Source organism: Mus caroli, chromosome 2 (genome assembly GCF_900094665.2).
Source record: "Mus caroli chromosome 2, CAROLI_EIJ_v1.1, whole genome shotgun sequence".
In the NCBI taxonomy this organism is placed as follows: domain Eukaryota; kingdom Metazoa; phylum Chordata; class Mammalia; order Rodentia; family Muridae; genus Mus; species Mus caroli.
This window is the reverse complement of record NC_034571.1, coordinates 114,047,684-114,068,796: the sequence shown is the minus strand read 5'-3', so window position 1 is coordinate 114,068,796 and position 21,113 is coordinate 114,047,684. Positions and strand designations below refer to the sequence as shown.

At 44.2% G+C, this 21,113-nt stretch overlaps 2 protein-coding genes across 10 annotated transcripts in view; one reads left to right on the top strand and one right to left on the bottom strand.

Annotated features, from left to right (window-relative positions):
• The window catches only part of Tp53bp1 (tumor protein p53 binding protein 1), a 93,327-nt gene extending 77,619 nt beyond the window's left edge, over positions 1–15,708 (top strand). For 2 of the 5 annotated variants that reach the window (XM_029473425.1, XM_029473434.1), the window contains 11 exons: positions 2,456–2,608; positions 4,304–4,575; positions 5,158–5,307; positions 5,532–5,962; positions 8,525–8,716; positions 9,461–9,676; positions 11,262–11,477; positions 13,582–13,676; positions 14,139–14,338; positions 14,838–14,983; positions 15,352–15,704. In XM_029473425.1, coding sequence (XP_029329285.1) covers positions 2,456–2,608; positions 4,304–4,575; positions 5,158–5,307; positions 5,532–5,962; positions 8,525–8,716; positions 9,461–9,676; positions 11,262–11,477; positions 13,582–13,676; positions 14,139–14,338; positions 14,838–14,983; positions 15,352–15,539 — 2,259 coding nt within the window. In that variant the 3' untranslated portion in view covers positions 15,540–15,704. Of the gene's footprint in view, positions 1–2,455; positions 2,609–4,303; positions 4,576–5,157; positions 5,308–5,531; positions 5,963–8,524; positions 8,717–9,460; positions 9,677–10,553; positions 10,610–11,261; positions 11,478–13,581; positions 13,677–14,138; positions 14,339–14,837; positions 14,984–15,351 lie in introns of those variants that run through there. The other 3 variants (XM_021156751.2, XM_029473427.1, XM_029473432.1) reach the window with 3 other exon arrangements.
• Tubgcp4 (tubulin gamma complex associated protein 4) overlaps positions 12,653–21,113 on the bottom strand; it is a 29,790-nt gene continuing 21,329 nt past the window's right edge. For 2 of the 5 annotated variants that reach the window (XR_003835721.1, XR_003835716.1), the window contains exons 15-19: positions 19,817–19,951; positions 18,366–18,482; positions 17,641–17,780; positions 17,012–17,147; positions 15,190–15,795 (exon numbers count right to left, since the gene is read on the bottom strand). Coding sequence is in view for 2 of the 5 variants with exons in the window: in XM_021156753.2 (XP_021012412.1) it covers positions 17,135–17,147; positions 17,641–17,780; positions 18,366–18,482; positions 19,817–19,951 (405 nt within the window). In the remaining 3 variants the exon portion in view is untranslated. The other 3 variants (XR_003835717.1, XM_021156753.2, XM_021156752.2) reach the window with 3 other exon arrangements.

Here is a 21,113-nt window from a genome sequence, read left to right as displayed (position 1 = left end):
GAAAGAAACCTGATGGAGGAGTGTGTACCCTGTGATCTTAGCCCTGGGGGAGCAAAGACAAGATCTCTGGGGCTTGCTCAGCAGCAGTCAGTCTAGTTGAATTGGCAAATTCTAGGTTCAAGGGAAGAGAGTAATTATAGACACATTGACTCTCAGGCCTTCATGAACACTCACTAGACACACGTGTGTGCACACACATACGTACACAAATTTAGAAGACATTTTTACCATGAATGTTGTGATTAGAAAAAGATAAAAGAGATTAAGATATGTTCTATGGGGGTGTGATGAGGTATGGGGAAGGGGGTGCCTCAGCAGGCCCATGCCGAGGCATCCCTTCCCCCAAGAGATCAGCCACACGACAGTATAGTATAGAATAGAGTTTATTCAGGGCATGGGGAGGGGAGTTAAGAGGGTAGCAGAGGCAGGGAAAGGCAGAGAGAGGGAGAGTAGAGAAGTAGAGGCAGCCATGACCATATGGAGAGAGGGGGGAGGGAATCGGGGGAGAGGGGGAGCAAGGAGGCAAGAGGCAAGGGAGAGAAGAAGAGGTAAGAGAGAGGAGGGGGCAAGCAGCTCCTTTTATAGTGGCCAGGCCTACCTGGCTGTTGCCAGGTAACTGTGGGGGTGGAGTCCAGGCAGAATACCAACAATGAAACAGCCTGGTTTGTGTTTGTTGTCTGCTTGTTTGTTTGAATAGTGGTCTAAAAATTCTGAGTTTGTTATTTTTATATTAATTGGTATTAGTGCATTTGAATTTGTCTAGTCCTGAATGAATTACACCTGCCCTGGTCTTTCCAGCAGGTGTTTGGATAGTGTGTCATCCATGCTTCACAGAAGCTAGTCGCCAAATATTTGAATAATGTTTCTTGAGTGAAAGAAGCTTAGTGTTCTTGAAGTAATATGAAGGTGTCAAAAAAATAGGGTTTTGTTCAAACTATTTTTTAATGGTAAATCTTAAAACTATTATTTTCTTTTCTGTGTTTGAATGTTTTGCATGCATATATTTAAGAGCACTGAGTGGAGTGGATGCCTGGTGCCCATGGAAGCCAGAATGGGTACTGGGTCCCCTACCTAGCACTGGGATTTATAGACAGTTGTGAGCTGCTATGTGGGTGGTGGGACTTGAACTCCAGGACCCTCTGCAAGAGCAGCAAATATGCCTAACCACTGGGCTATCTCTTCTGTTCTAGATAAAATCTTTATTTATTTCTTCTTTTTTTTTTTTAAGCGACATTGCCTCAGGTTACCTAAGAGCTAGCCTCAAACTATATAGTCTAGAAATGGCTTTGAACTTCTGATTCTCCTGCCTCTTCCTCCAAGTGTTGAGATTATAAACTACCATGCCCAGCTTTCTAACGTTACCCTTTAGTTAAAAATCTATTCCTTAGGTCTTAAGTGGGAGTTCCATGACAAAACACCATGACCAAAAGCAACTTGGGGCTGAAAGGGTTTAACCTACATAGGCCATTGAGGGCGGCCAAGGCAGGAACTCAGACAACAGGAACCTGGCCGGCCACATGGCTTGCCTGGTCTCCTTTTGTTTTTGTTTTGTTTTTTGGTTTTTATTTTTGTTCCTGTGGTCTTGCTTTGTTTTGAGACCGTGTTTTTCTGTGTTGCGCTGGCCTTCCTAGAACTCCCTCTATAGATCAGGTTAGCCTTTAACTCAGAGAGATCTACCTGCCTCCTGAGTGCTGGTCCCACCACTGCCTGGCTCAGCCTGATAGAATCCAGGACCTCCAGCTGAGGGGTGTTAGCACCCACTGCAGGGCCCTCCCTCAGCCATCACTAAGTACGGAAATGCCCTACAGCCAAATCTCATGTAGGCATAAGTGAGGTTCCATCCTCTGTGACGACTCTGTGACGTTAACCTAAAACAGGCAGCCAGGCAGTGTCCATTGGTGAGTAAGCAGAGGCTGGCCACCTGTATAGGGAGACACTGTATCCAAACAAAGTAACAAAAACCCCAAAACTATTCCTGGGAACAGATGGTCTTTTGTTGCTGAACTGGCTTTGACTAGTTAACAGGTGCTGATTCTGGGCTTCTCTAAGAGTCAAAAGAGCATGTGGTTTTTAGGTAAAGCACGGTTGTTATCAGAATTAAAGGGTTAACTGGCTGTGGTGGCATATACTTACCAGAATCTGAGGCAGGAGGATCATGAGTTGGAGAGATCAGCCTGGGGTACATAGTGAGTTGAAGACAAGTCTGAGCTATACAATGAAACAAAAAGTTGAAAATATTTAGAATGTTTGTTTATTTTTTCAAAATAATGTATTGGCTACTATGATTGAGCTTTGTCATTTCAGGTCAAATGAGGCAGACACAGTCTTCCCTGTGAATAAATGGATCACTTATCATGTCTGATTCATGAGTCTACAGCTCCCAATGAAAACTGTGACTCCATTCCACCTTCTGTTCGCTGGTTTTGTTCAGTCTGTGTTGTGGCTTTTGTTATAGGGGGAAGAGGAATTTGAAATGCCCCAGCCTCCCCATGGCCATGTCTTGCATCGCCACATGAGAACCATTCGAGAAGTCCGTACACTCGTCACCCGTGTCATCACAGATGTTTATTATGTGGATGGGACAGAAGTGGAAAGGAAAGTAACGGAGGTAACACTGCACCCACCTCCTCCCCACCCCTCCTATCCCAGAGTCCTTTCCCTCAACCCTCTTTCAACCCTGGGTCATTAGGCGCTGGCACTCAGCTTCAGTTTCTTTTTGCTGTTTTTCCTTTTTGAGACAGTCTTTAAGCACAGCCCTGGCTGTCCTGGAACTTGCTCTGTAGACCAGACTGGCCTTGAACTCTCAGAGATCTGCCTGCCTCTCCCTCCTGAGTGCTACCACTGCCTGACTGGTTTGTTTATCATAGCTCAAGCTTCTTAACCTGTTGTGTAGCCATACTTGAGCTTCTCATCTTTCTGTCTCCATCTCTGCTTATGTTTGTGACAAACCTAAGGCCACATGTGTGTGAGGGAGCACTTCAAGCCTGTGGGGTTTCTTTCCTTTTAACATTCATTCATTCATTGAGTGTGTGTATTCATGTGGTTGTGTGTGTATAGTGGCCCACGTGTGACATCTTTTGGAAGACAGCTTTCAGAGTCAGCTGTCCTTGCATCCTATGGCTCTGGGTTATCAGAATTGGGTCATAAAGCATCTTAGGAGCCATTTTGCTATCTATCCTTGCCCTCCCTCAAACTATAAATTCTCAAAGCAGAAATTTTCCAAAAGGGAGAAGTCAAAACCAGCCATTTGTTTACCTTTTAGTATTATATAAATGTGTATGGTCCATCCTGTCTTACGAGATGACTTATAGCTGAGCTCTAGCACCCAAGTGTGCATATGAAGTGAAGCCAGCTTGGTATTCTAGTGGTTTGTATTTATCAAAAGTTGTTTGTCATTGTCGTCATCATCATCATCATCAATAGAGACAGGGTCTCATTATATAGCCATGGCTGTCTTGAAGTTTAGCATGTAGACCAGGCTGGCCTTGAACTGAGAGAGATCTGTCTGCATCCGCTTCCCAGTGTGTGTGCCTACACTCAGCATATACTTTCATTAGAATGTGAGCCCCCTCTGCCCATGGATGGAGTTGAAAGTTGTAAACTCAGGGCTTTCCCACGAAGCTACATCCTCAGCTCTGATTATATTTTTTGTCATTTTTCCAAACCAATTTTAGTTATTTTTGCTTATAATTTTCTGTTTCCATGGATACTTAGAAAAGACCTAATGTTAATGATGTGCCCAGAATGGCTCCTGCCTGCTCCTCTCCATAACCTCCTTAGCTCTCTTCTCTCCACAGGGAACTCCTTCTGTCTTCTGGGTTAAAGTCCTTGCTAGCAGCCTATGCTTATGCGCTTTCCCAGTAGAAAGATAATTTCATGTGCCATAGAAAGGGTTCTTTCTTCTTAATGTTTTGCTACATGTAATATGTTAAGTGGTTGGTTTAGTAGCTTTGAACAAGTTTAAAAACTGTATTTATTTACTTAATTTTGAGTCAGGGTTTCACTGGCTGGACTGAAATTTGATATATAGATCAGGGTAGCCTCAGACTCACAGCTTACCTGTCTCTGCCTCCCAGGATTAAAGATATGTGCCATCATACCTAGCTATGCTTTGAAAAAAATTTATGTAGCCATGGCTCAAAACAGATATAGAATATTTCCATTGCTTCAGGAAGTTCCTTCCCAATTCCCACCTGGCTGATAGGACATTTCCTGCAGTCTCTAGGATTTCCCAGCCATCACCTTAGTTAGCTTCCTGTTAGTGTGCTTTCTTTTAGCTTCCCTATCTGTTTCTTCCCTTCAGGAGACTGAAGAACCAATCGTAGAGTGTCAGGAATGTGAAACAGAAGTTTCCCCTTCACAGACTGGAGGTTCCTCTGGGGACCTAGGGGACATCAGCTCCTTCTCCTCCAAAGCTTCCAGCTCACACCACACATCCAGTGGAACAAGTCTCTCAGCCATACACAGCAGTGGCAGCTCAGGGCGAGGAGCTGGGCCACTCAAAGGAAAAGCCAGTGGGACAGAAGCTGCAGATTTTGCCTTACCCAGTTCCCGAGGAGGCCCAGGAAAACTGAGGTGCAGACAGGTTCTCCAGAGAGAACCCAGCAGGGGCAGGGCTGCTAATGTTTTCATATCACATGAGAAGAAATATTGGGGAATGCCCCACCTCGAGCTGGAGAAACAGTGCCTCTTCCTCCTTGTGGGCAAAGAAGCCCCTTAGGGGATGTTGGGAATGCTGGGTACATTCTCCTGCCATCCCTATGTTCTGCAGCTTATCCATATTTTGGTTGGGAGTACAGATTTGGAATAGGCCCCCACTGTGCTCTATGTCCTTGGTTTTTGGTCTGCTCTGTGGGTATCCAGAGCCTGAAGTAGAATAGAAGGTCGGGCAGAAATGGGTGTAGCATCGCAAAATAGTAACAGCAGGAAGCTATGTCAGGAGGGAGTAGACTTTCATACAGGAAAAAGTCCTTTTTCCCCATCCCCCTTGCTCCTCAGCTGAGGTTTTGGTGATGAGTTTTAATGGGTGTGAGCCAAGTTCTATTGCCCTGGAGGAGCAGCGCGTGTTGCCTGACATATAGTTGGAAGTCCTGGGGAGATGTTAAAGGATGTACCCCTTAGCAGCTGCTATCAAACTAACCTGTCTTCATTCTCTAGTCCTAGAAAAGGGATCAGTCAGACAGGGGCACCGGTGTGTGAGGAAGATGGTGATGCAGGCCTTGGCATCAGACAGGGAGGGAAGGCTCCAGTTACACCTCGTGGGCGTGGGCGAAGGGGCCGCCCACCTTCTCGGACCACTGGAACCAGGTACCTGGGTAGTGCCAAAAAATAGTAGTAGAGGGAAGAGGAGAATAGAGAGTGTGTAAGGTACAAGAGGGAGAGGAGAGGCCCACACTGATGCCTGAGGTCACTGAGAGATTGGACTCATGCCTGTGATGGGGCTAATAAAGAATGGGGAAGAGATCTATAAGGGAAAAGAGTCAGAAGGTAGGTTCTGTCTTGCTCTCACTTCCTTCTCTACCTGTCTTTAGAGAAACAGTTGTCTCTGGTCCGTTGGGCGTAGAAGATATTTCACCTAGCATGTCACCAGATGACAAGTCCTTCACCCGCATTATGCCTCGTGTGCCAGATTCTGCCAAACGGACGGATGCCAGTTCTAGTACTTTGCGGCGGAGTGATTCTCCAGAGATTCCTTTTCAGGCTGCTACTGGTTCCTCTGATGGCTTGGATTCCTCATCTTCAGGAAACAGCTTTGTGGGGCTCCGTGTTGTAGCTAAGTGGTCATCCAATGGCTACTTTTACTCTGGGAAGATCACCCGAGATGTGGGGGCTGGAAAGTACAAGCTGCTCTTTGATGATGGGTACGAATGTGACGTGCTGGGCAAAGACATTCTCCTGTGTGACCCCATCCCCCTGGACACTGAAGTGACAGCCCTCTCAGAAGATGAATATTTCAGTGCAGGTAATGAAACAAGCAGGTCCCTACAGATGGACTGTGCCTGCTGGTGCCTCCTGTCAGCAGTTACCAGGACAGTCTTGTCTTCCCCAGCCTCACTGTTGGTCAGGATCTCACAAGTCAGAGATTCCACTCCTATTACATTGCTTACCCTGGCCATTGACTGTTTGGTTTCTAGTTTGGTTTTCAGTAAACTTATTTTGGAATAGTTAAAGGCTTAAGGAAAACATTGCCAAGTACAGAATGGTGTTAGGGAGGATCCCTGTCTCCTCCTCGACGAGCACTCCCTATCCGTAGTGTCCTAAATTAGTCTGATACTTTGTCAGAAGCAAGAAGCCAGTCTCAGTCCCTGGTAACTAAACTCCAAACTTTATTTGGATTTTACCATATTTTCTATAATGTACTTTCTTTGTTTCAGGATCCAGTTGAGGATACCACATTACATTTAGTCATCATGTTTCGTTTGGTCTCCTGGTTTGTGGCAATTTCTGTCCTTTGTTTTTTCATGACTTTGACAGTTTTGAGGGATAATAGCTATTTTATAGAATGGTCTCTCAGATCAGGTCTGATGTTTTCACATTGGACTGGAGTTATGACTTTGTTTTTAATTCATTGTAAAAATATTAGGGGTGAAGTGCCCTTCCTATCATATCATATGTATGGGGTGAGGGAGGCATGTGACATCACCCTACATCACTGGTGGTATGAGTCTTTATCACTAGGTAAGAGACTCTCCAGGTCTTTCCACTTCAGCATTAGTGTTTTCCCCTTTGTATTCTTTCTTTCACTCCTGCCTTTTGTGCCCTGGCTGTCCTGGAACTTGCATTGTAAATCAGGCTGGCCTCAAGCTAACAGAGATCCCCCTGCCTCTGCCTCCTGAGTCCTGGGATTAAAGCTGTGTGCTACTATGCCAGGCTTCACTTCTGACTTTTATGCTCACTGACTGTGTTGATAAGAATTCAGCTGGAGACTGGTGGTGCACTGAGATATTTTAACGTAGGAAGAGGGCGTGCTGTGTGTCATCCTCTGATTTGAATAATGATGCTCTTGTTTTGTCTTTTCGGGGGGTCTCAGGTCACTGTCCTTTTTGTAATAGCCAGTGTTGGCAATGGTGAGGTATTCGTGTGTGCTTTTACTTTTTCATATATTAATTCTGTGAATATAGCTTCTTAGCTATATGGTGTTGACTGTCTTTTAGAAATATCCTTTCTGGATATTGTATTGCACATGGATAGACTGGGAGGACAAGCTTTTCTGTTGGGTGCCTCCGGGCTTTTTTGTTCTAGGGTTCCCCAAGTACCTGCTTTTTGCTCCCTTGTTTTGGTGTTTTGGGGCCACTTTACCTTGTAATACTAGATAACACTATGGGTTGTGTGGCATTACTTAGGAGCAGTACATGGGACTGGTAGCTTATGGTTTGTATGTATTGTCTTCATCTGATATGAAGCCATCTTAGAGGTTGATATTTGCCTCTTTGAAGATAGATTAGTATCAGCAGTGAATTGTGCATCATGGGATAGGGATTCAGCATTCCACTTGTTGAGGCTATTTACCAGTGTCAGTAAGCAGCACAAGCACACTGCTTCTAGTTATAGTAGCTCTTCCATAGTGATGAGTGTCCTTCTGGCCTTGGGCATATATCAGTCTGAGGTCTTCAGGATTTAGTTTGGTAGTAGATTTAAGCTAGGAGACAAGCAAGCCGAGTAAAGGAGTTGGTTGTATGACCCAGCAAAGAGAACCAGGACCTGCTTCCTCCTCCTTGCTTTTCCCTGGTAGGGATAGCTAGGTCCCTTAGACCTTCATTGAAAACAAGCTAATGGAAATAAGTGTACCTTTCTGTTCACCAGAATGAAAAAATCAGTAGTGATGTGCCGTTTTTATGTTGTATTTGAGATACATGTTGTTTATTGGTTGGTAGGAAGGAGTGTGGTTTTTTGTTTTTATTTTTTTCCCTTTTATTTTTCATAGAATTGGACATAGATCTTGCCTACCTAATCCTCACATAACAGAACTAGGCCTAAACTCAGGTTTGTTGAGTTCTAACTCAGCCACGCATTGTCTGTAGCTGTGTATCAGGGAAAGAGCAGTAGGGTAGAGAAGAGCAGGGAAGCAGGCTTTATCTCCCCTTTCTTTGCTCTCTCCATCCTGACTTTGTGTACAGTAGACAAACATATACATGGTTTCTTAGAATTGTCATTTTCACCTGTCATTTTCATTCATACTTCAAAGAAACCACAATGGGAAAGCTTAGGAGATTGTTATAGGATCGTTAAGAAACCATGCCATTCACTTCAGGAGATCCATCTGAGCCACTAATAATCCCTCAGTCCAGTCTTGGGAAGCTTTCTTTTATAGCTAAAGGCTGCTTTCTCTCAGAAGACCTTGTCTAATCCTATTGTATTGGCTACACATATCCCCAGTGTTGTAAACCACTTGGCAGGGACAGCCAAGTTCAGCCCGTGGTTGTTGGCTCTTTGGGTTCCCTGCCTCAGCCTGCTTTTGTAGAGCCCTTCTGAGAGGCTGCTCAACAGCCTACAATTATGGTATCTTTTATAATGTCATCTCCAGGAGTGGTGAAAGGACATAGGAAGGAGTCTGGGGAGCTATATTACAGCATTGAAAAAGAAGGCCAAAGGAAGTGGTATAAACGAATGGCAGTCATTCTGTCCTTGGAGCAAGGAAACAGACTGAGAGAGCAATATGGGCTTGGCCCATATGAAGCTGTTACACCGCTCACGAAGGCAGCCGATATCAGCTTAGGTAAGACTTTCCTGAACAACTGCCTGTGGATCCAGGCTTCGCTTAAAGGGAGGGATGGTTTCCAGGATAGTAGGAATGATTGCCTGGCTCCTTTGAGTGGGTTAGTGGATAGCAATGACTGTCCTTTTCTAGTAACAGCCACACTTTTCCCCCTTCCAAATACCAAATGAAAGTCTCTAGGAGCCGGGCGTGGTGGCGCACGCCTTTAATCCCAGCACTTGGGAGGCAGAGGCAGGTGGATTTCTGAGTTCGAGGCCAGCCTGGTCTACAAAGTGAGTTCCAGGACAGCCAGGGCTATACAGAGAAACCCTGTCTCGAAAAAACCAAAAAAAAAAAAAAAAAAANTCCAGAGGGGCTGGTGAGATGGCTCAGTCGGTAAGAGCACCCGACTGCTCTTCCGAAGGTCCGGAGTTCAAATCCCAGCAACCACATGGTGGCTCACAACCATCCGTAACGAGATCTGGCGCCCTCTTCTGGAGTGTCTGAAGACAGCTACAGTGTACTGACATATAATAAATAAATAAATCTTAAAAAAAAAAAAAGAAAGTCTCTAGGATTTTCCTGGCCTTTCCCCTCCTATCGGGGAGCAAATCTATCTCAGGCATGGCAGTGTTGGAAAAGATAAAATGTGTGACTTTAAAAGGACATTCCGTGATTGGGGAGGGTGCGAAGAGCACAGTACTCTCCACGTCAGGTCAGGTTCTTCCTTAACCTGACCTCACTAGTCTTTGCCTTACTCACCAGACAATTTGGTGGAAGGAAAGCGGAAACGGCGCAGTAACATCAGCTCCCCAGCCACCCCCACTGCCGCCAGTAGCAGCAGCACAACGCCCACACGTAAAACCACAGAGAGTCCCCGTACTTCCATGGGAGTCCCGTCAGGCAAAAGGAAACTTCCGACTTCTGAAGAGGAACGCTCCCCTGCTAAGCGAGGTCGAAAGTCTGCCACCGTGAAACCTGGTAAGATGGGAGCCTAGTACATGCAGATGTCCTGCCTGTGCTGTCACAGACTGGTGCTACAAGTTATAGGTTATCCTAATATAAGCTCCATTCCCTGTCCTCTTCAGGGCCCAGCAGGAGGGCGGGACTTGATCACAGACAGACTACGTGTGGGCTCTTTGGGGGAATATAAGCATGGAAGTTTAAGTAGGATCAAAATGGGTAGAATTTCTTAGATTTTAACCTCTGCCATCTCCTGCTTCTTGGTAGACCTTGTTTCCACTATCTTTCCCCCCACTATCTTGTGCTCACACTTTCTCAAGTTTCCTATAGAATGCTTGTGCTTCAGCCTGCATCTTCCCTTTCCCCTGCCCATCCCTTTCAGTCACTCCTATTCATTGTGAAAAAAACTCAGTCAGATGTTCAAGTGTCTGTGGTGGCCCAGACTTGGCCATGGTGGCTTCTGTGATAGAGGTAAAGTCCTGTCTCTATGGGTAGGGTCCCTCAGGCTGGCACTGTGATGGCATTCCATATTCCTTGTCCCAGAACCAGATCTTTGTTTTTCCTATTAGAGTTGTGTCATCTGCTTACCACCTAATACCACTGCCATGTATTTCAGGTTATTTAAAAACAGCAATAGCTAACCTTAAATATTTACTGAGTTAGGCATGAGGCCTAAATATTTTCACTCATATTCCCTTATATAATCTCTTAAAGCATGTGTGCTAGAATTCACTTTCTATATTTTTGAAGAGTCTAAGATAGAAAAGTTAGGTAACTTTCTCAACATGACAGAATAAGCCAGATCTCAAATTTAGGTAGACCTGAGCCTTTAGTCCAGTGCCAAATGCATAGTATTACTGCCTCTTGACTGTTCCTGATCCTGGTTTTATTTCAGGAGGCATGCATGACCTGCCGTCATCTTAGCCTCCTAGTGAACCTGATTCGGCTTCAGTAGGTATCCGTTTCCTTCTGGAGGACTTACTGGGGCACATCTTAGCATGGGTGTTCTGGAATGGTGGCTCACTTACCTTCCCAGGTGTTGAGGTGGGGTATTTTGTTGTGGCTTCACCTCCACATAAAGACTCGATCACCGAGTATTTGGCATTGCTCTGTTGAGCGTCTAAGGTATGGTGGGAGAATCTGATTGGGACACTTCTTGGCAGCAATAAAGTTTTTTGGTTTTTTTCCTTCCTCATTAAAGATTGCTTCAAAATGTCAGAGACCTGGGTGGTGAATGTGGTTGAAGACTTCCCAACACTACATTTTCCTGTTCTAGAGCCACCTTTGGTTTCTAGAATTAGTTTCTAGAAATCTGTGGCCTTAGAAATTGATGTTATAGAAGTAGTGCCAGTTCATTTCCATATAAGGAAACAACAGACTGCCCACTGTAATGGTCACGTCAGATTTAAATGTTATTAGTCTTCATTGTAAATTTGGTCCTAGCTTGTTGGCCATTTAGAGTGATTGGCTGCATTAATGGTCTTTGGGTCATAGCTTAGACAAAGCTTACCAGGACATGGCCTATCCGGTCACACTGGTGCTGGGCCTTTGTTCAAGTAGTGATCTGTGTGCATCATTTTGGTAACTGTCTTGTCCTTCCTAGGAACAGTGGGGGCAGCAGAGTTTGTGAGTCCCTGTGAGACTGGAGACAACATAGTTGAGCCTTCTGTCCTGGAAGAGCCAAGAGGGCCTTTGCCCCTCAACAAGACCTTGTTTCTGGGCTATGCCTTTCTCCTCACCATGGCTACAACCAGTGACAAGCTGGCCAGTCGCTCTAAGCTGCTAGATGGTCCTACAGGAAGCAGTGAAGAAGAGGAGGGTGAGTCCCTGGGGTGCTGACCTCTGCACTCTTTCCTTTTACTTTGTGAAGGGATGCTTTTTTTCATTCAGGTAGAGTAGTGCACCAGGCAGGTGGTAACTGATTCTGGCCACATAAGTAAAATTAACTTGGACCCTATTTCTGGTTTGTAGACTTTTCACAAAATCATTCTCAGTGAGTGGTTCTCAAGATGGTCTTGGTAGGCAGCTGAGTAGTAGTTATCTTTTTGTTAATTTACACACAGGTGTGCACTCTATAGATTTATGTATGCATGGATGTATATGTACCTGTGCACAGGTGTGGTGGTCATGGGACAATGTAAGGGGTCCCAGGGGATCAAACTCAGGTCACCAGGCTTGGTAGCCTAGGGAGAGAGTTCCCCTTCTTCTTACATAAAGTGAATGATAAAAATCTGTCAGTCTATCAGAGTTAAAGGGCTTCAACAGTGACAGACTTGGATTAGAACAGTGCTGGCTTACCTTCCTGTAACTATCCACATCCAGCAGGCTTCTTGTGGTCGGCCACCTTCCTCGTTTATGCTCTAGCATTTACTTAAGAGAACCCATGTGGAGGATGCATTCTGTTCTGAGTGTAAGAAGGGAACTGTGGTGTCTACAGCCCAGAATAGTTTGGCAAGAATTAGTTTCTAGGCCCTTTCGTTTCTTGGACCTTTTATTAAAATAAGTCTATATGCCACATACATTAATTTTTTTTTAGTGATTCTTTTTTATTAGATATTTTCTCTATTTACATTTCAAATGTTAGCCCCTTTCCTAGTTTCCCCTCCAAAAATACCTCATCCTCTCCCCTGCTCTCAACTCACCCATTCCCATTCTTGGTCCTAGCATTCCCCTATATTGGGGCATAGAGCCTTCACAGGACCAAGGGACTCCCTTCCCATTGATAACTGACTAGGCCATCCTCTGCTAGAAAATATAATTATAGATACTAGTTCCACCATGTGATTTCTTTGACTGGTGGTATAGTTCCGAAAAGCAGCTCTGAGGATACTGGTCAGTTTATATTGATGTTCCTTCTTATGGGGCTTCAGTCCCCTTCAGCTCCCTGGGATTTCTCTGGCTCCTTCATAGGGGACCTTGTGCTCCGTTCAATGGATGACTGCACTGGCAGAGCCTCTCAGGAGAATGCTATATCAGGCTCCTGTCAGCAGGCTCTTGTTGGCATCTGCCTAGTGTCTGGGTTTGGTGGTGGTTTATGGGGTGAATCCCCAAGTATGGCAGGCAGTCTCTGATGGTCATTCTTCCAGGCTCTGCTCCAGACTTTGTCTCTGTGACTCCTTCCACACATACATTAATTTAGGTCTAGGTGAAGTCTTTGGTCAGGCGGTAGAATGTATTTCAGAGGTCTGGCAAGTGTGTGGTATAGGAGAATGTGTAGATCAAATGTATATAGTAAGTGCCAATAGTCTCCAGATATCTGTCCAAGCTTGAGAACTAGATTGTTGTTTTGTAAGTTAAAGAGTTCTGACTAATGTTGAGTCTTGCAAGAAGGAATTAAAATGAGGAAAATGTGATTGTCATAAAATGGTATAGCTGAAGCTGTATGATGACTCTACTCACTAATTACAGCCATTCAAACATGTACAGGGCACAGGAAAAGTGATCTGGGTGCTGCCCTTAGATTTATATGGTTTGGAAGGTGCATATGAGATGTTCTTGTGACGGGCAGCTGGGTTTTGAGAGCAAGTGTGGGACATGTGGCTTGTCAAACAGAATTCAGATATGTACAGTGGAAGAAAAAGCAGTGACCTAGCCTGATCTCAGAATTAGTAGTCCCTTGAATTCCATGCAGCAGTCTGACATCACAGTAAAGATGGTTTGCAGCCTATTTTGCTTTTCTAGTGTTGCTTTAACAAGTTAGCGCTTGAAACCAGACGTCACAAGGCAGTTTTACATAGGCGTTTGTTGCTTGGAATAGTCCAGAAAGCTGACTGAGTGAGAGTGATGCAGGCTGTTCAGTTCCTTAGATACATTAGTAAATCTGCATCTGTCTAATCACCAGTAGCTGAAGAATATAAGAGGAAGCAGTTACAAATAGGCATTAAAGTATTTAGTAAAAATAATTATTTTTGTTACATATACAGAATTTTTAGAAATTCCTCCTTTCAACAAGCAGTATACAGAATGCCAGCTTCGAGCAGGAGCTGGGTACATCCTTGAAGACTTCAATGAAGCCCAGGTGAGGACTTTATTTTGTGGCCACCTTCTTTCTGTATTGAGAAGAGGCCCAAGAGGGGTTTGGGTGGCTTACTGAAGTGCAGGGTACTGTGCCAGTGTGCTACTCCAGCCCAGCATTTTCAGTGTACACAAAGAAGAGACGCTAGAGCTTGTGTTAGGCGGTAGTGGTTCTGTAGAGACAGCAACAGATTGAACTTATACAGTAGAAAGCCTATTGGTGGGGTACTGGGTATGGTTGACCCTTGAGATTTAGGCCTTCCAAAAGATGTAGGTGAAACAAACTGTCACTGGAAGCAGTTTGGGCTTTTCAGTGAGCCAACACAACCTTTAGTACAAAAACAGACTAGATAGTATTTTTGACACCAATTGGAAGTCTGTTTTCGAGGGCTCATTAGGTGCAGCTAATCAGCAAAGGTTTTCCTAAACACTACCAGACCAGTCAGCTGGGTGTCTTTTCTTCTAGTGTAACACAGCCTACCAGTGTCTCCTAATTGCGGACCAGCACTGTCGAACCCGGAAGTACTTCCTGTGCCTTGCCAGTGGCATTCCTTGTGTGTCTCATGTCTGGGTCCATGACAGTTGCCATGCCAACCAACTTCAAAACTATCGTAATTATCTGCTGCCTGCTGGGTATAGCCTTGAGGAGCAACGAATTCTGGATTGGTGAGTGTTTGGAAGCCCATTTAGAGCTGAGACAACAGGAAGGCTAGCATTTGGAAAGAAAGTCTAGTTGAGAAATTGAAGTGTTACTAGAAACTGGAATGTCTATAGACTAAGTCAGAATTTGAATGAATTTGAAATATCAGCAGTTAAAGTACTAAAGAAATAAAGCAGTAAAGGTTGCCAGAGCCTCACTGGGAACCTTCTGAATGTGTGGAAGATTAGTGTATGTGGTCAGTGCTCCCCAGTAGGGGAAGCATTGAAATTAGGATTAAGTTTCAATTTTAAACTTAGAGAGGGAAGGGGACTAACCTGATTTGTTTACTAGCAAAGTCTGGGCTCCTAGAATGCATACCTCCTCCAGAAGTGAGGCAGAGCATGTTCAACACATGGCAGAGCTAGGAAGGCACAGACAAGGACTCCCTTTGCAGAGTTGTTAGATGTGATGGGCCATACTAAGTTTCTTTCCAGTTCCTAATCATTGTCTCCAACTCCTTCACAGGCAACCCCGTGAAAACCCTTTCCAGAATCTGAAGGTCCTCTTGGTGTCAGATCAACAACAGAACTTCTTGGAGCTCTGGTCTGAGATCCTGATGACTGGAGGGGCAGCCTCTGTGAAGCAGCACCATTCAAGTGCCCATAACAAAGGTACTGGAAAGCATCTGTGTTTCATAGTCATTCCGGGGATGTCCTTAGACTCACACCTGTTAGCCTGTGTATTCCAAGGCTGTCCTCATTTTTAAGATAAGTCCCACCTTCAAAAAGGGTAGGTTGACGTAAGTGAAGGATAGCGCTATTCAGGCTTCTATAGTCTCCAGTGGTATTTCCATTCAATACTTCTACAAGGCCAGACGTGGTGATTGCAACTTTTATTTTAGATTATGAACATACAGTACCTATAGTAGAGGGCTTTGGTTTGGCAGAGTAGGGAATACTTGTTAGCAGGCACACCTGTCTTTTTAATGTGAGCCAAACTGAGTGTTCTTTCCTCATTCACTTCCCCCTACTTTTTACAGACATTGCTTTAGGGGTATTTGATGTGGTGGTGACAGACCCCTCATGCCCAGCCTCGGTGCTCAAGTGTGCTGAAGCCTTGCAACTGCCTGTGGTTTCACAAGAATGGGTGATCCAGTGCCTCATTGTTGGGGAGAGAATTGGATTCAAGCAACATCCAAAATATAAACATGATTATGTTTCTCACTAAAGATACTTGGTCTTACTGGTTTTATTCCCTGCTATTGTGGAGATTGTGTTTTAATCAGGTTTTAAGTGTGTCTTGTGTGTAACTGTATTCTTTGCATGGACCTTGTACATAGTTTTATTTGCTGGACTTTTATGATAAAATAAATGTTGAATCTCTTTGGTTGTAGTAACTGGGATGTCTTCATCTGTTTCTTTGAGCTTAATCTCAGAACATGATAAACACAGGATCTCCTCTGAAGTTGTCAGCAGGCGTGTCACTTTAGCAGTACAGCAAACAAAGGGAGATAAAAATAGACGAGTGAGCTTTATTTTGTGGCATCACTGTCAATGTCAAGGTTATCTCAGGCTACCTAAAATGTTACACTTCCAAAAACAGTTTAAAGTAGGCGAGGGCCTAGGTAAACAGTAAGTAGTGCTAACGTTGAGTGGGACTGGGGAGAGCTCTGGGTATCAGGAGTTTATTGACAGATGACCTGCTACTGGGAACGTGACCAGTTGTTACAACTGTTGGAAGTTATTCCTTCCTCACACTCATCATCATAATCCCTGTTAACGAACGGCTTCTCATTCTCTAAATAAAGCCATTTGTCTAATTTTTTCTATAGTGCCAAATAGTAAATACTTTTAGGCTTTGTGACCACACTTGTCTGTCTCAACAACTTGTCTTGTCTGTGAGCAATCACAGACAATAGCTAAATTGAGTATGTGTGGCTGTTTGAATAGTACTTTATTTACAAAAACAAGCAGCAGGCTTTTAGAGGTGAGGTAACAAGGTCGGGGTGATCCTCCTGGATAGTTGACAAGTACGGGCTCAGGCTTTCATAGTGGGTGGTAGACAATGTAGATGAAGAGAGGACTCTGACTACAAGCTGAGGCCCGGATGTTCCATTCTTGTCCAGCTTGGAGGGAAGGATGTCAATGAAGTGTTCTTTGTTTATGTTGATGAGAACATTAGTATGTTCTCAGCCCGTGGTGGCTAGGTTACCTGACCATAAAACCTTAACCCATGTGGCAGGTCTAAGGAGGGAAAACTGGGTTGCAGTGAAAACTAAATTGTTTCTAAATCTAAACAATTTGACCTCTATCATCTTTAGCCAGAATTGTCCTTTTACTAGTCCGAAAGAATTAGAACCCACTGGCTCAATTCTTCAGATAAAGGATACTCAAATCTTAAATTTTGGGGAAGGATAAAGATAGTCTGTGTAGTTACAAGGTGCAGAAAGAGGCTGTCTGAAGGGTTTTCTCATTTGGTGGTGACACGGAAGCTGACCTGTTCAGGAGCGCGATTCCTTCTTACATGAGCCAAGCCACTGCTTACTGTGCTTGTCTTCCATAGGAATATAGTAAGTGTTCAATAAACCCCGGTTACACAATGAACCCACCCAACAGATGTCTTCAAAAGCCTTCGTGTGGTCAGCAGAGGGATATCAGACCCCAGTTCCCCTACAGGAATGGTAGGAAGGATTTTTATACCTCTGCATTTCTTCTAGAAGACCCTTTCAGCAGTCTGCAGGCATTTGATGAATGATTTGAGAGATTTGTTACAGACATCAGAACGTGGTAGGGCTGTTTCATTTTTTGAACCAGAGTTTTCTTTTACATCCCAAAACTATAAAAGAAAAAAAAGTTTCATTAAATGCCATGCCTTCCAAAGAAACATGGCAATCTGAGATAGAGCTAACACCATGGCAACAACACAGCTCTCTTAAGAAGCTGACGATGACCACTGGATGTCAGTATTAGATTTAAGGAAGTTTAGAAGAGAGTGCATGGCACCACAGCCGCACTGCTGCTAGTACATGTCAGAGCAGGCAGTGGAAGCCAGACTGCCCCCTAGAACATAGCAGTACATAGCCTAACACAGAACTTACCCTCAGCTTTAGTATTTACTATGCTGATGAACTTCACTAGAAAATAAATTCCAGTAAAATTGTGGAACATGATCACCCTACTCCCATACCCCCAACCCCTTCCTACATCTCTGAGCCTTGCTTATAAAATGAGGGTAATCTGGAGATGATGGCCAGAGTTGCATTTTGGTCTTCTATTGTTCATTAACCCCCTCCTCCAAATCTAGTAAGTGCCCCATGAATTGTTCCTACCTGCCCAGAGTCCCACCAGCCTGGGTATAGTATTTATTATAGTCTAGCCGGAGCAGTAACTGAGCCAAATCTGAGTTGATCTGGTGGTTCCGAACACTGGAAAGAATCTTGAACAGGAGTGAAGACTGGCGACTAAAGCCCTGTTGAGAGACCCGAGCTGTCAGTGACCAGGCAGAGTACTGGGCACCAGGGGGGTCTTTGGAAAAGCTTTGCTTAAATGTTTGCAGGACCACCTGGCCTCCCATATTCCCATTTCTATCAGCTCTTAACATGACTTCTTAGTACATGTCCGTGAGATGCATGGCTCCCATGAAAGTACTTTCTCGTTAGTAGGAATTTAACAGCTCATTTAAGATTAATATATTCCACCACATACTGGGATTGCAGTGATCTTGCTTTGTTACAAGGAGATAAATATAGTCTGAGATTATAATTATAAGTGAGATAGGAGGCTGGTTCAGGGAAGGAAGTGGGATGTGAGAAAATGAGCACAAAGCCAGTGCATACTTGGTGGGCTGAAGAAACTATTCAGGGCTGAACTATTTCTGAACACTGTGAGGCAGCACATTATATTCATCTTCAAACTCACTGATACCAGCGCTTTTATCTTTTTATCTTGTCATTTCTATGTCTGTTCTGGAAAACGCTTTATTGACCCGGAGCAAAGACTGCTTGCTCCACAGGTGGGGGTAGAGGTATGTATTTTCAGTGCTAGGCAGACTCACCTTCACGAGAATGCTCAGCTGGGCCGCTCCACGCTCATCCAGTGGACCTAGGTTCTGACTGACCAGTGAACAAAAACTGTGACAGAGATCTAGGATTTCATTCAGGCAGTGAAACACCTATCCAAAAATATAGCTGGCGTTAAGAAATGAAGAAATCGCTGAGAAATGCAAGGTTTGGGAAAATAGTTTTTAACAGCCTACCTCCCATGTCTGATCTCAGCAGAGATACCACAACCTTCAAAGCTGTCTGGCCCTCCCAACTAACACACAGAATGAACATCCCTTCTTGGGACAGCCGGCTTCTCTGACTCCTTGCTCTAGTCACCATTAACCCCTCCTCCCTTAGACCCACTGAGTATGCTCTTGCCTTTGAGCTCTGAGTGTTGTTTCCTGGGATTCTCTTCTCTTTAGTAACAGTTCAAGCCTCATTCTCTGTGAACTACTCCTTCCCCACTGCAGCCTTTAGTGGTCTCCACCCTTCTTCTGTTGTAGTACCTGTGTTGTTCACTGGTGATTGTCGGGCCACCCGTGCTGTTGCTGACTTTTGTATGTACATGTCTTGTTGTTTTCCAACTAGATTGTGAGCTCCTTAAGGGCAGAGCCATGACTTATACCTCTTTGTATCCCCAGTGCCTTGCATACAGTAAGCACTCAATAAAGACTTCAATTATGATGACCTGTTGTTCTAAGGTGCTCTTCCTCAAGGATATACCCATGCCATGCAAGAACAGTGCCAACCACTGTTTGAGAGTGGCAGCTGCTTAAGTCACTCCTTCTAGGTGTAGCAAGTAACAGCCCCAAATACCAGAGTTCAAAGAAGCCCATACCATTTATGGTTGGTACAACTTGCTCACCACAGAGATGAAAGCATAAGCACTCCAGGGTTATTGGAGTTGCACGCTTCACCTTGGGATTGGGGCCAGCTTGTGTGATTGCAGTTATTGGTGCTGAGACCCCAATCTGCATGTTTGACTTAAGTGTTTTCTGGCCTTAGATTTTTTTCACACGTTCTAATATGTAGTCAATGTTGAGTTGCTGTCAGAAGAGCTAAATGTATGTACTTGCAGATGGACATACACCCAGAGCGTTAGACCCGATGTACCTATGAGAATAACTTTCAAATGACTGGTTGATCCTGGTCCAACAGATTTCTAAGAAAAGTGAGCTCTGTTGTTTTCCTGTAGAGTCAAGGAGATTCCTGAATTTCTGTAGGTCACTTGTGGTGTGTGTGTGTGTGTGTGTGTGTGTGTGTGTGTGTTTTAAACATAAAGTTCTTTTTATCTCTGTTTACCACACTCTTTAACATTCTAGTTCCCTTTTAACACTGTAGTTTAAGTTGTCAAAAATGTAAAGATGGAATTGACCATGCGATGAAGAACAGTTTCGCATCTCATCAAGTCCAAGAGCTGATAGGAACATATTAGGCTAAGCAAACAACCACCCCTACTTACAGGCTTCAGCAAAATAAAGGATTGGGCCAGCAGATTGCTTAGGAAGTGGTCGTGTGCCAATCGGATGCTTTCAAAGTCCCTCGTAGAATTGATCTGATGAAGCAGCTGTGAGAACTGAGACTCCAGCACATCTACCTGATAGATTAAAAAAAACCCTTTTTTTAGCACCTGGCACATTCTGAGTGTTCTATTTTATGTTCTTCTCATGTTTTATTTTTAGTATGTGTGTGAATTGCTCATGCCACAGAGGCATGTGGAGGGCAAAGGACAACTTTCCAGGGTCGGTCCCAGGTCATCAGGCTTGGTGGCTCCAGCCTTTACCCACTGAGCCATCTCACCAGCCCTCATCTTCCTTCTAGCCACTTTAGGCTGACCAGTGACATGTTTCAGTTGCTAAGTCTTGTAGAGTGTGTGTTGCTTGGGGCCTGTGTATGCAGGGGAAGGCTGTAGCAATGAACTATACATTCCCTGCCATTTGTTTCTTTTTATACAGGGTCTTGCTGCAGCTCAAGCTTTGCAATTCTCCTTCCTGACACTTCCCGGTGTGGATGTTACAGTTGTGTGTCAACAGAACTGGTTGTATAATTTCTGTTTTTGAGACAGGGTCTCTTGTAATCCAGGCTGGCCTGAAACTCACTGTGTGTAGAATGACCTTGAACTTCCAATCCTCTTCCTTCTACCTCTGAAATGTTAGAATCACAGGCTAGTGCCACCACACCTGACATTTTGCAGTGCCAGAGCTCAAACCCTTTCTGAATGCTATATAAGTACTCTACCAACTGACCTACATTCCCAGTCACAGTTGTTACTTCAAAAAAAAAAAAAAAGTGTGTTTTGCTTGTGTTCTGTATGTGTAACACACACAGATGCCAGAAGAGGATATCAGATCATTTGGGATTAGAATTGCAGATGGTTGGAGCCACCATGTGGATACTAGAAAACAAACTCAGGCCCTCTGCAAGTGTAGTCAGTGCTTTTAGCTGCTAAATCATCTTTCTAGCTCCATGGGTGTGTAATTCTTAATCGTTTTAAATGTCTTTGTAGACCACTCCCCTACCCAGTAAAATCCACTCATGCCCCGTCCTCTCCACTGACTTAGTTAGCAATAACAGGCTTACTCAGCATGTAGTCAAGGATAGGTATAGGACGACTCTGTCACCTCTGTCACCGCCAAGGAACAACACAGAATTATAAAATTACTCAAAAGATTATAAGGTTTTTGGGGTTTTTTTGCCAGTCATTGGGGGTGGGGGTTGTTGCATGGTTCTTTGATATGAACTTTTTTTTTTTTTTTTTT